The 14,512-nt window shown below is 39.4% G+C and overlaps 3 protein-coding genes across 3 annotated transcripts; 1 reads left to right on the forward strand and 2 right to left on the reverse strand.

Moving 5' to 3' along the window:
* Window positions 1-189: 189 nt before the first annotated feature.
* Window positions 190-6,132, forward strand: fastkd1 (FAST kinase domains 1). Its single transcript, XM_034110064.2, has 15 exons — window positions 190-502; window positions 624-1,134; window positions 1,236-1,304; window positions 1,471-1,596; window positions 1,677-2,075; window positions 2,169-2,279; window positions 3,538-3,669; window positions 3,755-4,241; window positions 4,331-4,439; window positions 4,513-4,641; window positions 4,733-4,864; window positions 4,948-5,061; window positions 5,356-5,500; window positions 5,590-5,704; window positions 5,812-6,132. The coding sequence occupies exons 2-15, from the start codon at window positions 800-802 to the stop codon at window positions 5,905-5,907; spliced, it is 2,499 nt and encodes an 832-aa protein (XP_033965955.1). The 5' UTR covers window positions 190-502; window positions 624-799; the 3' UTR covers window positions 5,908-6,132.
* Window positions 6,133-6,248: 116 nt separating this feature from the next.
* klhl41a (kelch-like family member 41a) lies at window positions 6,249-9,847 on the reverse strand. Its single transcript, XM_034110066.2, has 6 exons — window positions 8,680-9,847; window positions 8,433-8,590; window positions 8,233-8,340; window positions 7,958-8,143; window positions 6,831-6,977; window positions 6,249-6,712 (listed from the first exon to the last, which is right to left on the reverse strand). Exons 1-6 carry the CDS (start codon window positions 9,763-9,765, stop codon window positions 6,601-6,603), a joined length of 1,797 nt encoding a protein of 598 aa, XP_033965957.1. The 5' UTR covers window positions 9,766-9,847; the 3' UTR covers window positions 6,249-6,600.
* A 1,031-nt stretch (window positions 9,848-10,878) lies between these two features.
* On the reverse strand, window positions 10,879-14,512 carry bbs5 (Bardet-Biedl syndrome 5). Its single transcript, XM_034110094.2, has 12 exons — window positions 14,337-14,512; window positions 13,939-14,021; window positions 13,788-13,853; window positions 13,347-13,396; window positions 13,086-13,213; window positions 12,870-13,005; window positions 12,417-12,512; window positions 12,069-12,131; window positions 11,829-11,963; window positions 11,491-11,574; window positions 11,238-11,261; window positions 10,879-11,148 (listed from the first exon to the last, which is right to left on the reverse strand). Exons 1-12 carry the CDS (start codon window positions 14,396-14,398, stop codon window positions 11,047-11,049), a joined length of 1,029 nt encoding a protein of 342 aa, XP_033965985.1. The 5' UTR covers window positions 14,399-14,512; the 3' UTR covers window positions 10,879-11,046.

The following is a 14,512-nucleotide window of genomic DNA, read 5'->3' on the forward strand; positions in this document are numbered from 1 at the left end:
CATGTAAGTGATACAGACACAACGCACTTGTAAGCAATGTTTTAACGCTGGAAAACCACCTTAGTCTTTAAGACAACTGGTTGCCTGTACGAGGGCGATTTTGAGCTCACCGGTATGCGTGAGTGGCTGCCTGAAAGGTACACCCAGGGTATTAAAAAACCCTTGGTTCCTTATGTCACTGGCTACGGAAGTGAAACATTATAGCACCCATGCTGGCTAATATTGACTTTGAATAGGTTTTAATGAGGTTTTAATGTCATATTCTATTTGTGTTAGATATGTAATGTTTGGATCTCTGCCATTTGTAGAAATATAGCAAATAATTCAGGTAACACGTGTATTTTGGCTTTGTAAGTAATTTTAGGACATATTTTCTCTATCCACGTGAATATCGCGTTAACGTAGCAACGGGTAGTTCACTGCGGTGTTGCCGTTCACTGAAGGAAAGCCAAAACAGTCTGTGAATGGGTCTGTCTACGAGATGAGACGCTCTCAACCTAAGGTCAGCATGTCACACTGAACTTACTTAACTGTCATGCACGTGTTTTTGCATTTGTTTTATACAATCAAAACTATTTAAGATATTTTGATGTGTATATTTTATGTGTTTGTTTTGTATTCAGTGTCCACAGGTCCCTGGTAGAGCACCCACCATATACCTCCTCCAGACTGTAGTTGTGTTGTTGTGATATCAACTGGCTAAGCCTGGCTGTTGGTTTGACATTGAGATGCACAGTGTGGACTGGGTTTGTATAATGAAGGTCCCAGTGCATACTTAATTTGAGCCCGCTTCAGTGTGATGTTTAGGCTCAGGTGTGGTAGTTCCTTCCTTCGGAGACTCCTTCATGGAGGGACAGTTAACCGAGACCAGGTTCTGCAGCAGCTGCAGGTATGCGCTGCTGAAGACCAGGTTTTGGATGTGGTGGGTAAAAACAAGGCCAAGCTTACAGTGAACCATGTCAGCACAGCTGTGGGGATGCTGTGGCAGTTTCAGAGAGAGAAGCCACAAATGCTTAGGACTGTTATGGTCATCAGGTGCCATCCTCAATTCTTAACCCTCCGGGTTTTGGCAGAGAACAAAATTGCTCTGATGGATGATTTGACGTTGGTCGACATGCTTTACAGTTTCCTCAGGTACAAGAATATATACCCTCAATCATTTTAATTTATATGTTTTTGATGTATTGTATAATGTATAGACATAATAACAAACTTTTTTATTGTTCATCTTTTAGGTTTAATGTGGATGGCCATGACTCTCTTGTTCAGCAGTTAGTTTCAGAAGCATGGCTGAGAATAGACAGGTATGTTTGCATTACATTCTTAGGTAACTATTATGGACATTGCAAATTGTAAATGTTATAAAAAGGTAAATAAGCATTTTGTTTTATACATTACCAAAATTGATATTGTCAAAATTGTTTGGTGAAGTGTATAATGGTTTTAAAACGAATTAATTGGAATTCACAGACTTCCAATGGAATCCCTATCCAAGTTTTCCATGTGTCTCAGTGATCTGAACCTTCAAAACAGTCCGCTAATGGGCCACATCACCAGTATAGTGGATCAGAGGTTGTCGTCCATTGATGATGCCAGGTTGGTCAAGTAACAAATGTTAAATGGATTATAAGTACCTTTTTTATATATTGTATTAACGCATTGTCATGTTTTTCCAGGATCCTGACATCACTGATGATCAGCATGTCGCCCCTGGTGTCTCCCCGGCTTCGAGATGCCCTTATTAGCAGGGCAGAAGAACTCCTGGACACCATGGATCCAGCTAAATTCAACAACCCGCGGAGAATAGTGCAGTTCATGCGAAACATAAAGCACAGTTACCGGCCCCTGCTGGACAAGTGCAACAAGATTATCTTAATCAACATGTCCAGGCTGGATGCAGAAAACATCTGCATGATCATGGGGCTGTATCAGGGTCTGCAGTTCAACAGCTGTGACTTCAATCTGGCTGTCAAACCAAGACTAACAGAACTCATTGATTCGAGCACGGATCCTCACTCCTTTACCAAACTGTTTGTCGCTCTGGCTCCGATGGCCAGTCAGGAGATCAGAGACGGGTGTGTGTCATTATTAGTGGAGAGATCAGTGAGTTTAATCTAACCTTTTACTGCAGTTCTTCAGTCTAATGCTTCTCCAATGTGTCTCTTCAGGTTGGAGAACACTGCGCTCCTGTTGGCGGATGAGCTCACTCCACATCAGGCTCTGGCTGTAGCTGAAGCTCTACAATATATTCAGAGCAGGAATCTTAACTTACTGAACAAGTGAGTTTATGTCTTATTCTCTTAATAAGTGGAGCCAATCTATTTGCCGATATCTACTTGTCGATAATTATCTTGGTCTAAACAAATTGATAATGTTGTATGTAAAATGGGAAGGGGTGTGTCACTTGTAAAAAGAATTGTAAAATATTTGCCTATGGATGTCAGTAGACAAGTTTTGGATGCTTTGGTTCTGTTGCAGCTTGATTATTGTTTGGTTATATGGTCTAGTGCTGCTGAAAAAGATTTAAACAAACTACAAGTAGCACAAAATAAGGCAGCACGATGTGCACTGCAGTGCTCCTACAGAACCAGAGTCACTGAAATGCTGGAGACACTGAAATGGTTAACTGTCAGACAGAGGTCAACTTATATTTTATTATATTTTGTCAGAAATATTACAGTGACTCACTCACCAGATATATTATCACAAAGGTTTATAGCGCAATATGCACAGCATAACTATCAAACACGACATACAATAGAAGGAAGGTTTGTATTACACAAATCTAAATCAAATATGGGACAGAAAACAGTCATGTACAGAGCCATGATCAGCTGGAACTCTTTACCGGATCACATCATTCAGGAAAATTCTCAAGTACATTTCAACAGGTTGCTAAAAGATTATTTAAGTATTACAAAGTACATTTGAACTGTGCCTGTGGCTATGTATGCAAATATTATTATGTACACTTATTTGTATTTACTTTTGTTTGGCCTTAGGATGGCGATAATTGGATGACCATTTTAGTTTCCACTTCATTTCACTGTAAATATGAAATTATGAGCTGTTTTGTTTTAATTTTGTTGTATGTATGTTTATGTATGTTTTGAGTGTGTGAGGACCCCAGGAAGAATAGCCAATGCTCATGCTAGTGCTAATGGGGATCCTAATAAAGACAATAAAGACAATACTTACTGCAGATCCTTTAAATGGTAAAACTGATATTAGTACAGCAATGACAAGTCTTTTAGTTAAATGTTCATTCTTTACCTCAGAAACATGCCCATTTAGCTTTTCTCGTGCTTCTGATCATGTCTCAATTTTCCTCTGCAGAAGAAGTTGTCATCAAATTGTAGATATCTAAATTTTGAGGTACAAGGTCTCCATTACAGTTATACATAGTTTGCCTAAAGAGCTGTGACACATTTATTTCTAATAGTCTCATATTGTTCACAGGTTTTTTGTCAAGAATCGTTATCATAATGTGGTTTATATCAATATTTAAAATGTAATTATTACACATTTATTTTCCAGAATTGCATCAGTGATCCAGAGGAACCTCCATGTCTACAAGCCAGTGGAGGTCACACGGTTCATCCAAGCGCTTTTCCAGTTGAAATACCAGAACCCTGAACTCTACGCTAAACTAAGACAGATTTTGCTCAAGTAAGTGTTTCTTTCAGCTAAGAAGGACATGTCACTTTATTATTTGATTTAATTAAACTCAGCCTGCTTCCACTTTATTTTGCAGATTTATGGTGCGCAGCGTCCAACCCTACGAGGTGACCATGTTGATCCGTGTTCTCTCCATGTTGCCCTGCCAGCGCCTTGAGGATGGCGTGATCTCCCGGGTAGAGGCAATCGTGACCCAGTGCAAACTCAATGACCTCAACACCATTTCTATTGCCGTTGCCAAGTGGTTGCGTAATGATCCCTCCTACCGCCACAACACTTCCAGCAAGTGTGTGCGTCTGCTGCAGACCCTGAACCGCTGCGGGCGGGAGAGGCTGCAGAAGGCCGACCGGCTGGACCTGCTGCTGGAAGAGCTCAAGTACACTACAGGAGAGTGGTTTGAGGAAATGCTGCTGGATGAGACGATGGTCACACTGAAGAGGATGATGGACCAAATCCACTGGACCAATGTGCCGGCGTTGTGCCACTTTCTAACCAAAATAAATCACATCTGCCCTCCCCTGTTGGACCGTATTGCCACTGTGGCCATTAAAGACATTGACAAGGTAGGTTCCTTCATGGACATCCCCCTATGTTAACTCTGGAATAGTTAAATATATTGGGAGTACTTTTATACTTTCCTGTATTTTTTCAGATTCACCACTGGGGAATATATGCCACCATTCTCCCGTTCAGTGTACTGAATTATGATTCAGCAAACGAGTTGTATGATGCCTCTATTCAGTGTGTGACTGCTCATATCAGTAAGTTGATTCATTTAGACTTTTTTATCCTTATTCTAAGCCTGCACTAACACCCTTCTTTCTCTGTCTGTAGGCACCTTTGAACCACATATGCTAGTTCTCCTGGGGTACACTTTGGCTTTGGCAGACTATTTTCCTGAGGCACTAGTCAGAGAAATCTTCAGTATAGAGTTTTTGGGAAAGCTGGACGCCGAACTCGAAAGTAAGTCCCCTTTTAGCTTAAAAAAATTAATTCAACTTGAGATGCAAGCACTTCCCATTTCAGGACTAATTGTTGTCCCTACTTCCTGCAGATCTATCTGATGCCCTCACCATGCGGGCCAGACTACGCCTCATGGAGCTGAACCGCGCCGTGTGTATCGAGTGTCCTGAGTACCAGGTGCCGTGGTTTCATGAGAACTACTGCCAGCAGTTTCAAAAGCAAGGTATCCAATGATGGAAACATTTTTTGGTTACGAAGCATGGAATTCAAATGCATCTAAACTGTGAAAATGTTAATTCTTTTCAGGGACAGTCACTGCGAGTCCTATGCAGCAGCAAATCCACAATATGCTGGGTGAGGTTCTCGGTGGCATTAACTGTGTCCGAGTAGCAGTTGTCACTCCATACTTTTACACTGTAGGTAAGTAATATTACCTACAGTAATACCCGAGTATTTCCATCGGATAAACAGTAATTTGATGATGTTTGTCACATGTTTCTATTCTCAAAAAGTCTGCAAATGTAAAAAAAACATACTATAGGTAGCCTCTATGCTTGCAAGTCATTTTAGTATTAAAGTGTTTTATTACTCATGAACAAAAGATTTAAGATAACTGTTAACTGCATGACTTTTCCATTTAATGACATTCCCCAAACCAGGCTCCAAAAAAGAGATTTATTTTTACGTTATATGACCATGTCTTTGCCTTTTCAGACTTTGAATGCGTTCTAGACAAGCGCTTGCAGCCGCTGCCCTACAGCGAGCCCAGCACTCTGCAGATCTCAGACAGAGGAAAGGTTCACTGGGGAACGAGCTCAGAGGATACCACCAGGGATGTGCTGCCACCTGGAGCTCAGCGGTAGGGATTTATCGGAGATATAAAAGATGATAAAGAATACCACTCTGAAATTACATATGTTTGACATCCTCCTTTCTCTTATCACTCAGAGTTGCTGTGAACTTCCTTGATTCCAAGTCCTTCTGCAAGAACTCTCACCATTTGAGAGGGAATGCTCTGATGAAAAAAAGACACCTTGAAATTCTGGGATACCTTGTGGTTCAGGTGAGAATACGTAATATAAGATTGCATGTGGAAGTGTGGTACATCTCTTACACTGAAAATGTGATATGTCAGTCACACACTCAATAGTTGTTTGTGTTTTTAAACAGGTCCCTCACTTTGAATGGAACTCGATGGAGCTTTCGACACCGAATGCATGGAAGGAATATCTAAAGAAGAACCTATTTGGACAGCTTTCTTCCTAAAGGCCTTATTTATTGAACATTGAAAGTAATGTTACACTCAACGCTTTGACAAAGCTCTGAGTTTGGTTTTGAACGTCTTCAGACTTAACAGAGTTTGGAAATCACTACTGCCTTTAATCATATATAAAATGCTTCTTATTTTCACCTCTAACCTCATTAATGTGAAGCTAGATTGTGTATTTTTGGCTTTTGTATTAAAACAAGTATTTTAAATATAAAGCATCACTATCTTTTTTGTGTGACTTTTCTCATACAACAACGATAAAAGTATTAACCTGCACTAGGCCACAATATTTAAAAATGTGGATGTTGTCCATGTAAAAACAAACCAAAACAACATGTCAGACAGACAATGTGAGCCTGTGGAAGATACTTTAATACTGATCATGTACAGGGTCCATGTTGATGTAATGTTATAGAAGCATTTCCAGATTAACAGAAGAAAAAATCAATTTCTATGCAATCCTTTCCCAGTATACAACAATAACTATTTGATTTATTTTAAGAAGAAGTATATTCTGAACAACTGATGTGTTTTAGTAGATCGGAATCAACTAAATCTGGTCCAAATCTAAAGAAATATGTCAATTAAAACAGCTCACGCACAACAGGCAAACAGGATATGTTTAAATATTGAATTAACAACAATAAGCCAGTAAATAAAAGCATGTACATAATATTTTGCAGTGCCTTTTACAGTTTGGGCATTCTGGCTGCATTCAGGCGCATGGACACACAGGAGGCTCCAGCTGCATAACGCATCTCTCTGATCATACCGCTCCACTCTTTCTTGTCCTCTTCATACCTGGTGAGGCAGAAACAAGATATCACTATACAGTAGGAGGATAGTTATCATCGTAGATTAAAGTGAGCAAGATGACACCACATATTCTAACATTTAATGTAACAAAATCCACACATACTGCCAAATGTCGATGATTTCACTGGGTGCACACTCTTTGTTGTCATTCTCCACCATGGCGAAGCCTCCTACGGTGAACAGCTGCTCCCCGCAGCTCACCAGGTTCACTGAGCTCCTCTCCTGGGGCAGCTCTGTGAACGGGGACCACCTGCAACAAGGTGGACTCAGCTGTGTTAATATGATAGCGCCGTGTGGTCGTTTTTGTGTATTGTTCTTAAAAATCTCAGCATAATTTTCTGAGAGGAAATAATATTAGTTTATAGAATAAACTATGACTTTTCCCCTTTTTATTTTTTAATCTGGATGCTTTCTCCTCTTTGTAATACTTTCAATTACACACTCTGTAGATCAGAAACAAATCACTTGGTTTAACTGCCTAATTGTGATAAAATCTTACAAAAACATGAAAAACTAACATTTTATGAATATTTGATAATGATGTATATGTTAATAGGAAATATGTACTAATGTATATGTAACTTGCATTTCTTCAACAAAAAATTATGGGCTCCTATGACTCATTTGAACATGTTTAAGTCACATCTTTCAAAAACTTCAGGGTTGTATAACTAAATGTAGCTTAGCGCAAGTTCAACCAGGAAGACCAATATCCTCTGGTGTTACACGTCACTTCAATACTCTCTCCTCTTCCATTACGTAATCAGGGGCGTTACTCCCCGGCTAGCCAATCATCGCACCCGCTAACCCCTTTAAATCTGCTCTTCCCTCTCCGTCAGTTGTCATTTCAGGTGTCAACGCGCAACCCTCCTCCACCCCTTCGCCTCCCGTCTCCTAATACAGGGCCAAGCTAAAACCTTCTCCCTTCAGACCGGACCGAACTACTTATCACCACCACCAGTGTCTAGACCCCGGGGGGTTCATCGGAGCTGTTTTTCCCTCCTGAATGATCATCCTGCTAACCGGGGCCTAATCGCCAAACATAATTTAATTTACTTGTAAACTGTCAATCATTATTCCTTCACGTTATGTGTCCGGTAATAAACATGTATTTCATACATCACGTCTCTCCTGATTGAACTATTTAACTAAATAGATATGATACCAGATACATGACATGCACATCAATTGGATGGGCTTGTTAAAATTGTAACAATAAAAAGCACATACTTGTTGGTTCCAAAGTCATAAGCTTCACAAGAAGCTATGAGGCCTTCATCATTGACTCCTCCAGCGACAACGATCTTCCCTTTGTGGATCACTGCCCCAAACATGGCTCGGGGTGTCGTCATGGTAGCCACCTCCTTCCACTCTGACTTCTTGTGGTTGTATGCAAACATTTTATTTGTTGCTTTGCTTTAAGTAAGACACAAATTCTGAATGTTAAAATCATAATTTGCCTCATTTAGGTTCATTTTTGCAATTGCATTACAGTGGAATCTCACTTGTCATCTGTTTTTCCTCCAATACAATACACCAGCCCGTTCTCAGAGACCACACAGTGGCCGTGGATATTCAAAGGCAACTTTTTAGTTTCACTCCACTTCATTTTTCTAAAAAAGAGCAGATCAAAAGTAAATGCACATCAGAACTTTCAAAAAGACAAATGTACTGAGTGAGCTAATCCAAAATGGTTGGGACTTACTCAGTGTCATAGCACATAACAGTGTCATGAGACGTGTCGGACTGTAAATCTTTTCCTGCGACAGCAAAGAGGACATTTTCACACTCGCCCAGAGCAAACAGACACCTGGGGGAGGGCATGGGCGGGAGGGCCATCCATTCAGCGGCGAGACTGTCAAACTGAAAGGCACATTATGAGATATTCTGAAAAACCAAATGAGGCATAACTTTTGATGTGTACATCTGCCATGTCAATAACAGATGTATACCTTGTAGAAGTAGCACTGCAATGGCTTTTCTTTGTCCTCTTCATCTACAAACAGTCCTCCCAACACATACAGATTGTTCTTCTTTGACACCAGACTGACGTGGTTTCGGGGGATCTGCTCTGACATTGCAGCGAGTGAACATTCATTGTCCTGGGGGTCATAGGCCACGGCAGCGGTGTCATTGATCATCAGAACCATGTCTTTGGCATACATGCCAGTTCTGCGGTTATCGTTCAGGTAACCAAGCAACTTTCCCTCCTCTTCTTCCCCATCGTCTTCACTTTTCTTCTTCTCTGGCAGCTTCCCCGCAAAGGCTTCCTTTATAACTTTGATCTTTTTAACAATCTCAGGATCAGCCTTAAGTATTTCATCCTTCTCCACCTTCTCCTTGAAGTACTTCTCTGGGAGTAAACGGAAACGAACGCAATCAAAGGCCTCCTCCAAGGATTTCACACGATTCTCTTTGTCTTTCCTGATCCACCTCATGAGGGTCTCAAACACTACTTCCTCTTTTTCTACATTCAATGCATCTGCTCCAATAATGGCAAAGAGTTCAGTTGGAGAGAGCTCTAAGAAATCTGCTTCTTTGGCTAAGGTCTCAAACCGGTCTGCAATGTGATTTCTGGATGCCATTGCCAGTCTGGAGCTGTTCAGCATCAGTGCCAGCCTGTAGATGCCAAGGCAGTTTTTCTCTGACAGCTGCTTCTGGAGATAATTCACACAAACCGTGAACACCGAGGGGATCTGGAAGCGGTTCGCAGCAGCCAAAATACCTTGCACATTGTCGTCATTGATGTCAATGTCCGCTGAGTACATGTAATTTACAATCGCCTCCATGACATCGGGATCAAGGTTCTCCAGAACAACTTCCATTTTATCAGTTTCCTTGTCATCTTCTGAGAAGTAAAGCTCCCGGAAATAAGGACTACAAGCTGACAGAATGAGCTGATGGCAGGGGATGCTTCTGTCCCCAACCTTTAGGATACAATCGATCAATTTATTCTCATTCAGAAGCTCTTTGAGTCCATCCTGCAGCAGAGTGCTCTGAAACAGACGGAGATCTTCCCTCATGCTTTGAGGATCCATTCTTTCAGGACAGAAGTGTTCACAGCAGTCTATCCTAGCTGGTGAAGAGAGAGAACTATGGGCAGCCAGGTCTGAGGCCACTTCAATATAACCGTGCCCTCTCTAAATATAGCCAACCACCCAATACATGAAGAATTCAGATTGGCCCAATGGGAGGGCTCACCCAGCTGTCACAGGGTAAACACAACTGTGGAGCCTTGTCACCCTAGTCATTTGTCACAACATTGCTGTATGGTCACGCAGAAATATCGTTTGATCTTTTTACCGCTTCTTGGTTATCAAATATGGGAAAATATAGTTTTAAAAAAAACCACACACAAGTCCTGTGCGCAGAGAATACATTTGAGAAAACTGCTTTTATTCTGAATTCTATAGTCCTACACACACTTAGAGGACTTTACCGCACATTAAAACCTGACAATTGTATATACAGGTCAATTAAAGTTAAACACCAAAAATGACTATACTCTTGAAATAACCTAAATGTTTTTATATGTGTTATGTAATGTCTGCTTGATTATTAGTTCACTTTTTCGTTGGGTGTTTTTCTGTTTTAAATGTATTTTTCTGGTCAACTTTTCATTGTGTAGCACTTTGAATTGCCTTGTGTTGAAAAGTGCTATATAAATAAACTTGCCTTGCCTTGTGTATTGGTTCTGGTTTAATTGTAATCTTGACATTGTTGAAAACGAGAGCCTGCCTCGAATAATTCCTCAAGGTTTAAATGAAGGTTCAGAGAGAGACAACGGCAGGAATATTTGTTCAAGCACTTAATGTATAATCTTAAGTATTTAATACAATCATATGTATTTTGGAGACGACTACATGTGAAGTGAGTCACACCTCACTGATAGTAATGACTCCTTTGCTTCAGTGTGATTCAGTATTTGTGGGGGAGTTATCTAACAAGAAGACAGGGTCAGTGAACAGCTGCTGCCACAGGAGGTGACAGTTTGTCCTCTTTACAGATTTGTAAAATACTTGAGCACCTTATGCAGTTATGTATTTAGCCTGTGATCACTGTGTTCTTCCTACATACAAATGTATTTTGTGTGCAATACAGTACAAACATACAATTATGTTATAAGAATGTTAAAGAAATACTCTCCAATATCTATTTAAATACATTTATTAACTTTAAACACAAACTAAATTATATTTAATAATCTAGTTATATAAATATCCCACATTTGAATTTGGTATTCTCTTCTTATCAAAAAGTATCTATGCACAAACTGTACAACTTTAAACCTCACCTACAAATAAATATTTCTTATTATTTCAGCCCATGACTTCCCACAGTCCTTGAAGTGTGAAACCATCCTTCAACTTTTCAACGGCGAGGCCCAAATCCTCAGAGAAAACTGGCTCACGGTCTTGTTGCTTTAAAAAAAATGAAAAGATTTAGGACATAACATACTTTGGATTTACATTATTTAAAAAAATATATATAAATAGGTATGAGACTTTACCTTATTTCCATCAGCAAAGTAAGCCTGTGGGCAAGAATCACACACAATTCCCACATTTATTAAAAAAGAAATGGGACATGTTGTCTGTGATGATAGGTTATTGTTGGTGATGAGCATGGCTCTGTCCAAACATGAGCACTAGGCAACATGAAATCATGTTTGTTCTTTATACTGAAGGGCATTAGCTGGCAGCTATTCTGAGAGTTGGAAAACTAAACCATTGACTCCCAGAGGAAAGATGAGTGTAACTCACGGTAAAAGCATCAGTCTGATCATCGGGCTCAATCTCCACGTCATCAGGAGGCTGCTCCACAGTGAGCTCCTCCAACGGCTGGGGCTGAAACCATTGTTAGGACAAACAGCGCTATGACAACAAGATCAGCTGAACTGGTGAAAAGCCAGCTACAATGGAGTATTCAAAACAATTAGGGGAATACAGATGTAAAAGATTAGCTGTGAACATTCAGCACAACAACAGTATTTAAAAATAGACTTACAGGTTCCACAGTTTAGCTTAGACTGAAATGTTTGAATGTTATACTGTAGAGGTGCTCAGGGTCATTGATACCAATATTGAGCGCAGATTTGTACCTTTTCTTCCATTTCAAAGTCCACTCCGAATATGGGGTTGGCAGAGTACACCTTATGCAATGAGTTGATTTCCTTCAGTGCGTCTTGAAGCTTATCCACTGGATCAATCTTGAACCCGAGCACATAGCCACCACTCTAAAAAACAATAGAGTATTTGTGTATTTTGGTTTCTCACAAACTCATATCAAAGGTATATGTAAAAAAGTAATGCGAATGTGACTCAAACTGAAGAATATTTACCTGACGTGAACTCTCTATCACCAAAGCCAAGCCAAACTTTGAGTCTCTTATTCTGATAGACCACTTGAGGGGGAGAAAATATGAAATATACAATCTCAAACTGAAAGAATAACGATGCATGACTTTAGAACAAAAACACTACAAGTGCAACTACCTGCATTAAATAATACCTAAAGGTGGCTCATACTGTAATTGTTCAGTAGACTGTAATTAAATTGGACAACAAAAGGGTGAAATCACATTTATACTTCTTTGTATTAGAATCGATAAGGCATTTTCAATACAGTATCAAACTGTATTTTACCAGTCAGCTAGATATGAAGAGTTATTGTAATGTTTCACACTTACAATCTGAAGGTAAGGAATGCTGACATTGAAGCTCTCGTTCATATTGGCATGCCACACGATCCGAACGTTGGTGATAAAGAAGGTTCCAAGGTTACCCTAAAAAAAAGAAAATGGACTCAGTTACTCATATTGAAAACTAATGACCTCCAGTCATCACATCACACTTAAAGTATTACCTTCAGTTATTAGATGTTGACTCCTTACAATGTATTTCAACAAAAAAGCACTTCACAGAACTGTACTGCTCATTAAAATTGTGTGTTAATATTGACAATAGACAATACACACACCAAATACATTTGGGTTATGCAATTTAACATTTGATTTCATCCTGTTAGTATAGTGCTTGTTAAGTGTTAGACTTAACGTGTGTGTTTTCAGAGAAAATCTATGTAAGCAAGCTATAAAATGCAAAATTGAAGAAAATCCAAGAAATATTTAAGGCACTCGCACCTGATCACTGGATAAATTCCAAACTCCATTAATTTTATCATACACTTGTTCCCGGGGCAAGAGCCTGAGCTGCTTATTTTGAATGAGAGCGGCTCGCAACTTCAGGTCCCTGAACATTTTGGACGTCTCATAGGCCCTGTAAGAAAAAGACCAACAAAAGTATTCAGTAAGAAGTACATTTAATGAGAATTAAACACTACCTCTGAGTTGTTTTACCTGTGGACAGCAATAACAGAAGTAAAGAGGCGTGGGCTTCCTGGAACAACATTGGTGAAAATGAACTCAAATCTCGTATTGTTGGACTTTGTCAAGATGTAGAGTGCTTCAGTCTGGCCTCTCAATTTCTGAAAGAAATAGCATTCATTTAATAAAGTAACATGTTTATCTATCATTATCTCATTTGTTCTTCTTTTAATGACAGTGTGAGGATAGAATTAATTATAATTAAAAGGTATACAAAACCAAAGTTAAACTTACCGAGTTAGCTGTTCTTGTTGTGATGTTAATGATGGAGTTGTAACCCACAGCTGAAAAAGATGCAGGTTGTTATTGTCTATATGATATGCATAGTAACATTAAGGCATCTTTATCTCACCAAATAGTAAAGCACATTTTCTGTTTTGACATTTCTAGAATCATCCACAAGATCTTTAGTTTAAGTTAGGTTTAAGCAAAAAAGAAAATAAATAGTAAAGTCATTAAACCCTACAATCAAAACTGTTAATATAATTAACAAATGTTGTGCATTGCCTTGTTTTTTTATGCTGCTGTCACCATTTTTTCTTCCAATTTGGGATTAACCAAGTATTTCTTATTTTGTTAATACCATGACTGTCCAGCAGATGGCAGACATGTTCAGCTGATAGTAAAGAGAGAGTTAAATAATAAATACACCTAGGATAGACATGAGGTACTCACACAAATTGACTCTTGGCAGGGCCAGAGAATGCCAAATGATTCTCAGATTAGTTACCAACAGTCGTCCTGCAAAAATAAAAATGGACATCATACATTAAGTGACCAGCAGACATGAGATGGACCCGTTTTAAACTCCAGGATAGCTAACTACCTCGATCTCCGTTGTTTCCTTTTGTGTCTTCTATGGAGTCCAGACAGTCTATAAGTACTTCTCCTGGACGAGTTTTCATCTGCCTGTGAACAACATGGATGGAAAGATTGTTCAGTGATTTGGCGTTGTGGTTTTCTTTCTTTAGCTAAACGCAGGCTATCACAGTTTGGTAATTTAAGTATTTTGACGACGTTAAACTACGGCATACTGTTACATTTGTAATATATGTTATATACCCTACGTTTTCCCCAAAACATAATATGAAGTGACTTGTGATTGTTGTAACTAACTTTATCTGACATTACCTGAGGTTAGCCAATTACTGAGCTAACAGGTTAGCTAAATGTGCAATGGTGAAATACCCTTAATCCCCCAAGCATTTCCGTGAAATGACTTACTGTGCTGTTATGTCGAATCTAACGTCTCTGTCTTCCCAGAGAGCATCTAAAACAGACGCCATATCTGCAGGTAATAGCACCTCAGTTTACTTTAAGTACGTTTTCTAGCTAATATACTACCGTTGTTTTGCTAGCTAGATGTTAGCCTTGCTAATCTGGACAAGCCTCTCTAGCGT

The sequence above is a fragment of the Pseudochaenichthys georgianus genome, chromosome 21 (assembly GCF_902827115.2).
Source record: "Pseudochaenichthys georgianus chromosome 21, fPseGeo1.2, whole genome shotgun sequence".
In the NCBI taxonomy this organism is placed as follows: domain Eukaryota; kingdom Metazoa; phylum Chordata; class Actinopteri; order Perciformes; family Channichthyidae; genus Pseudochaenichthys; species Pseudochaenichthys georgianus.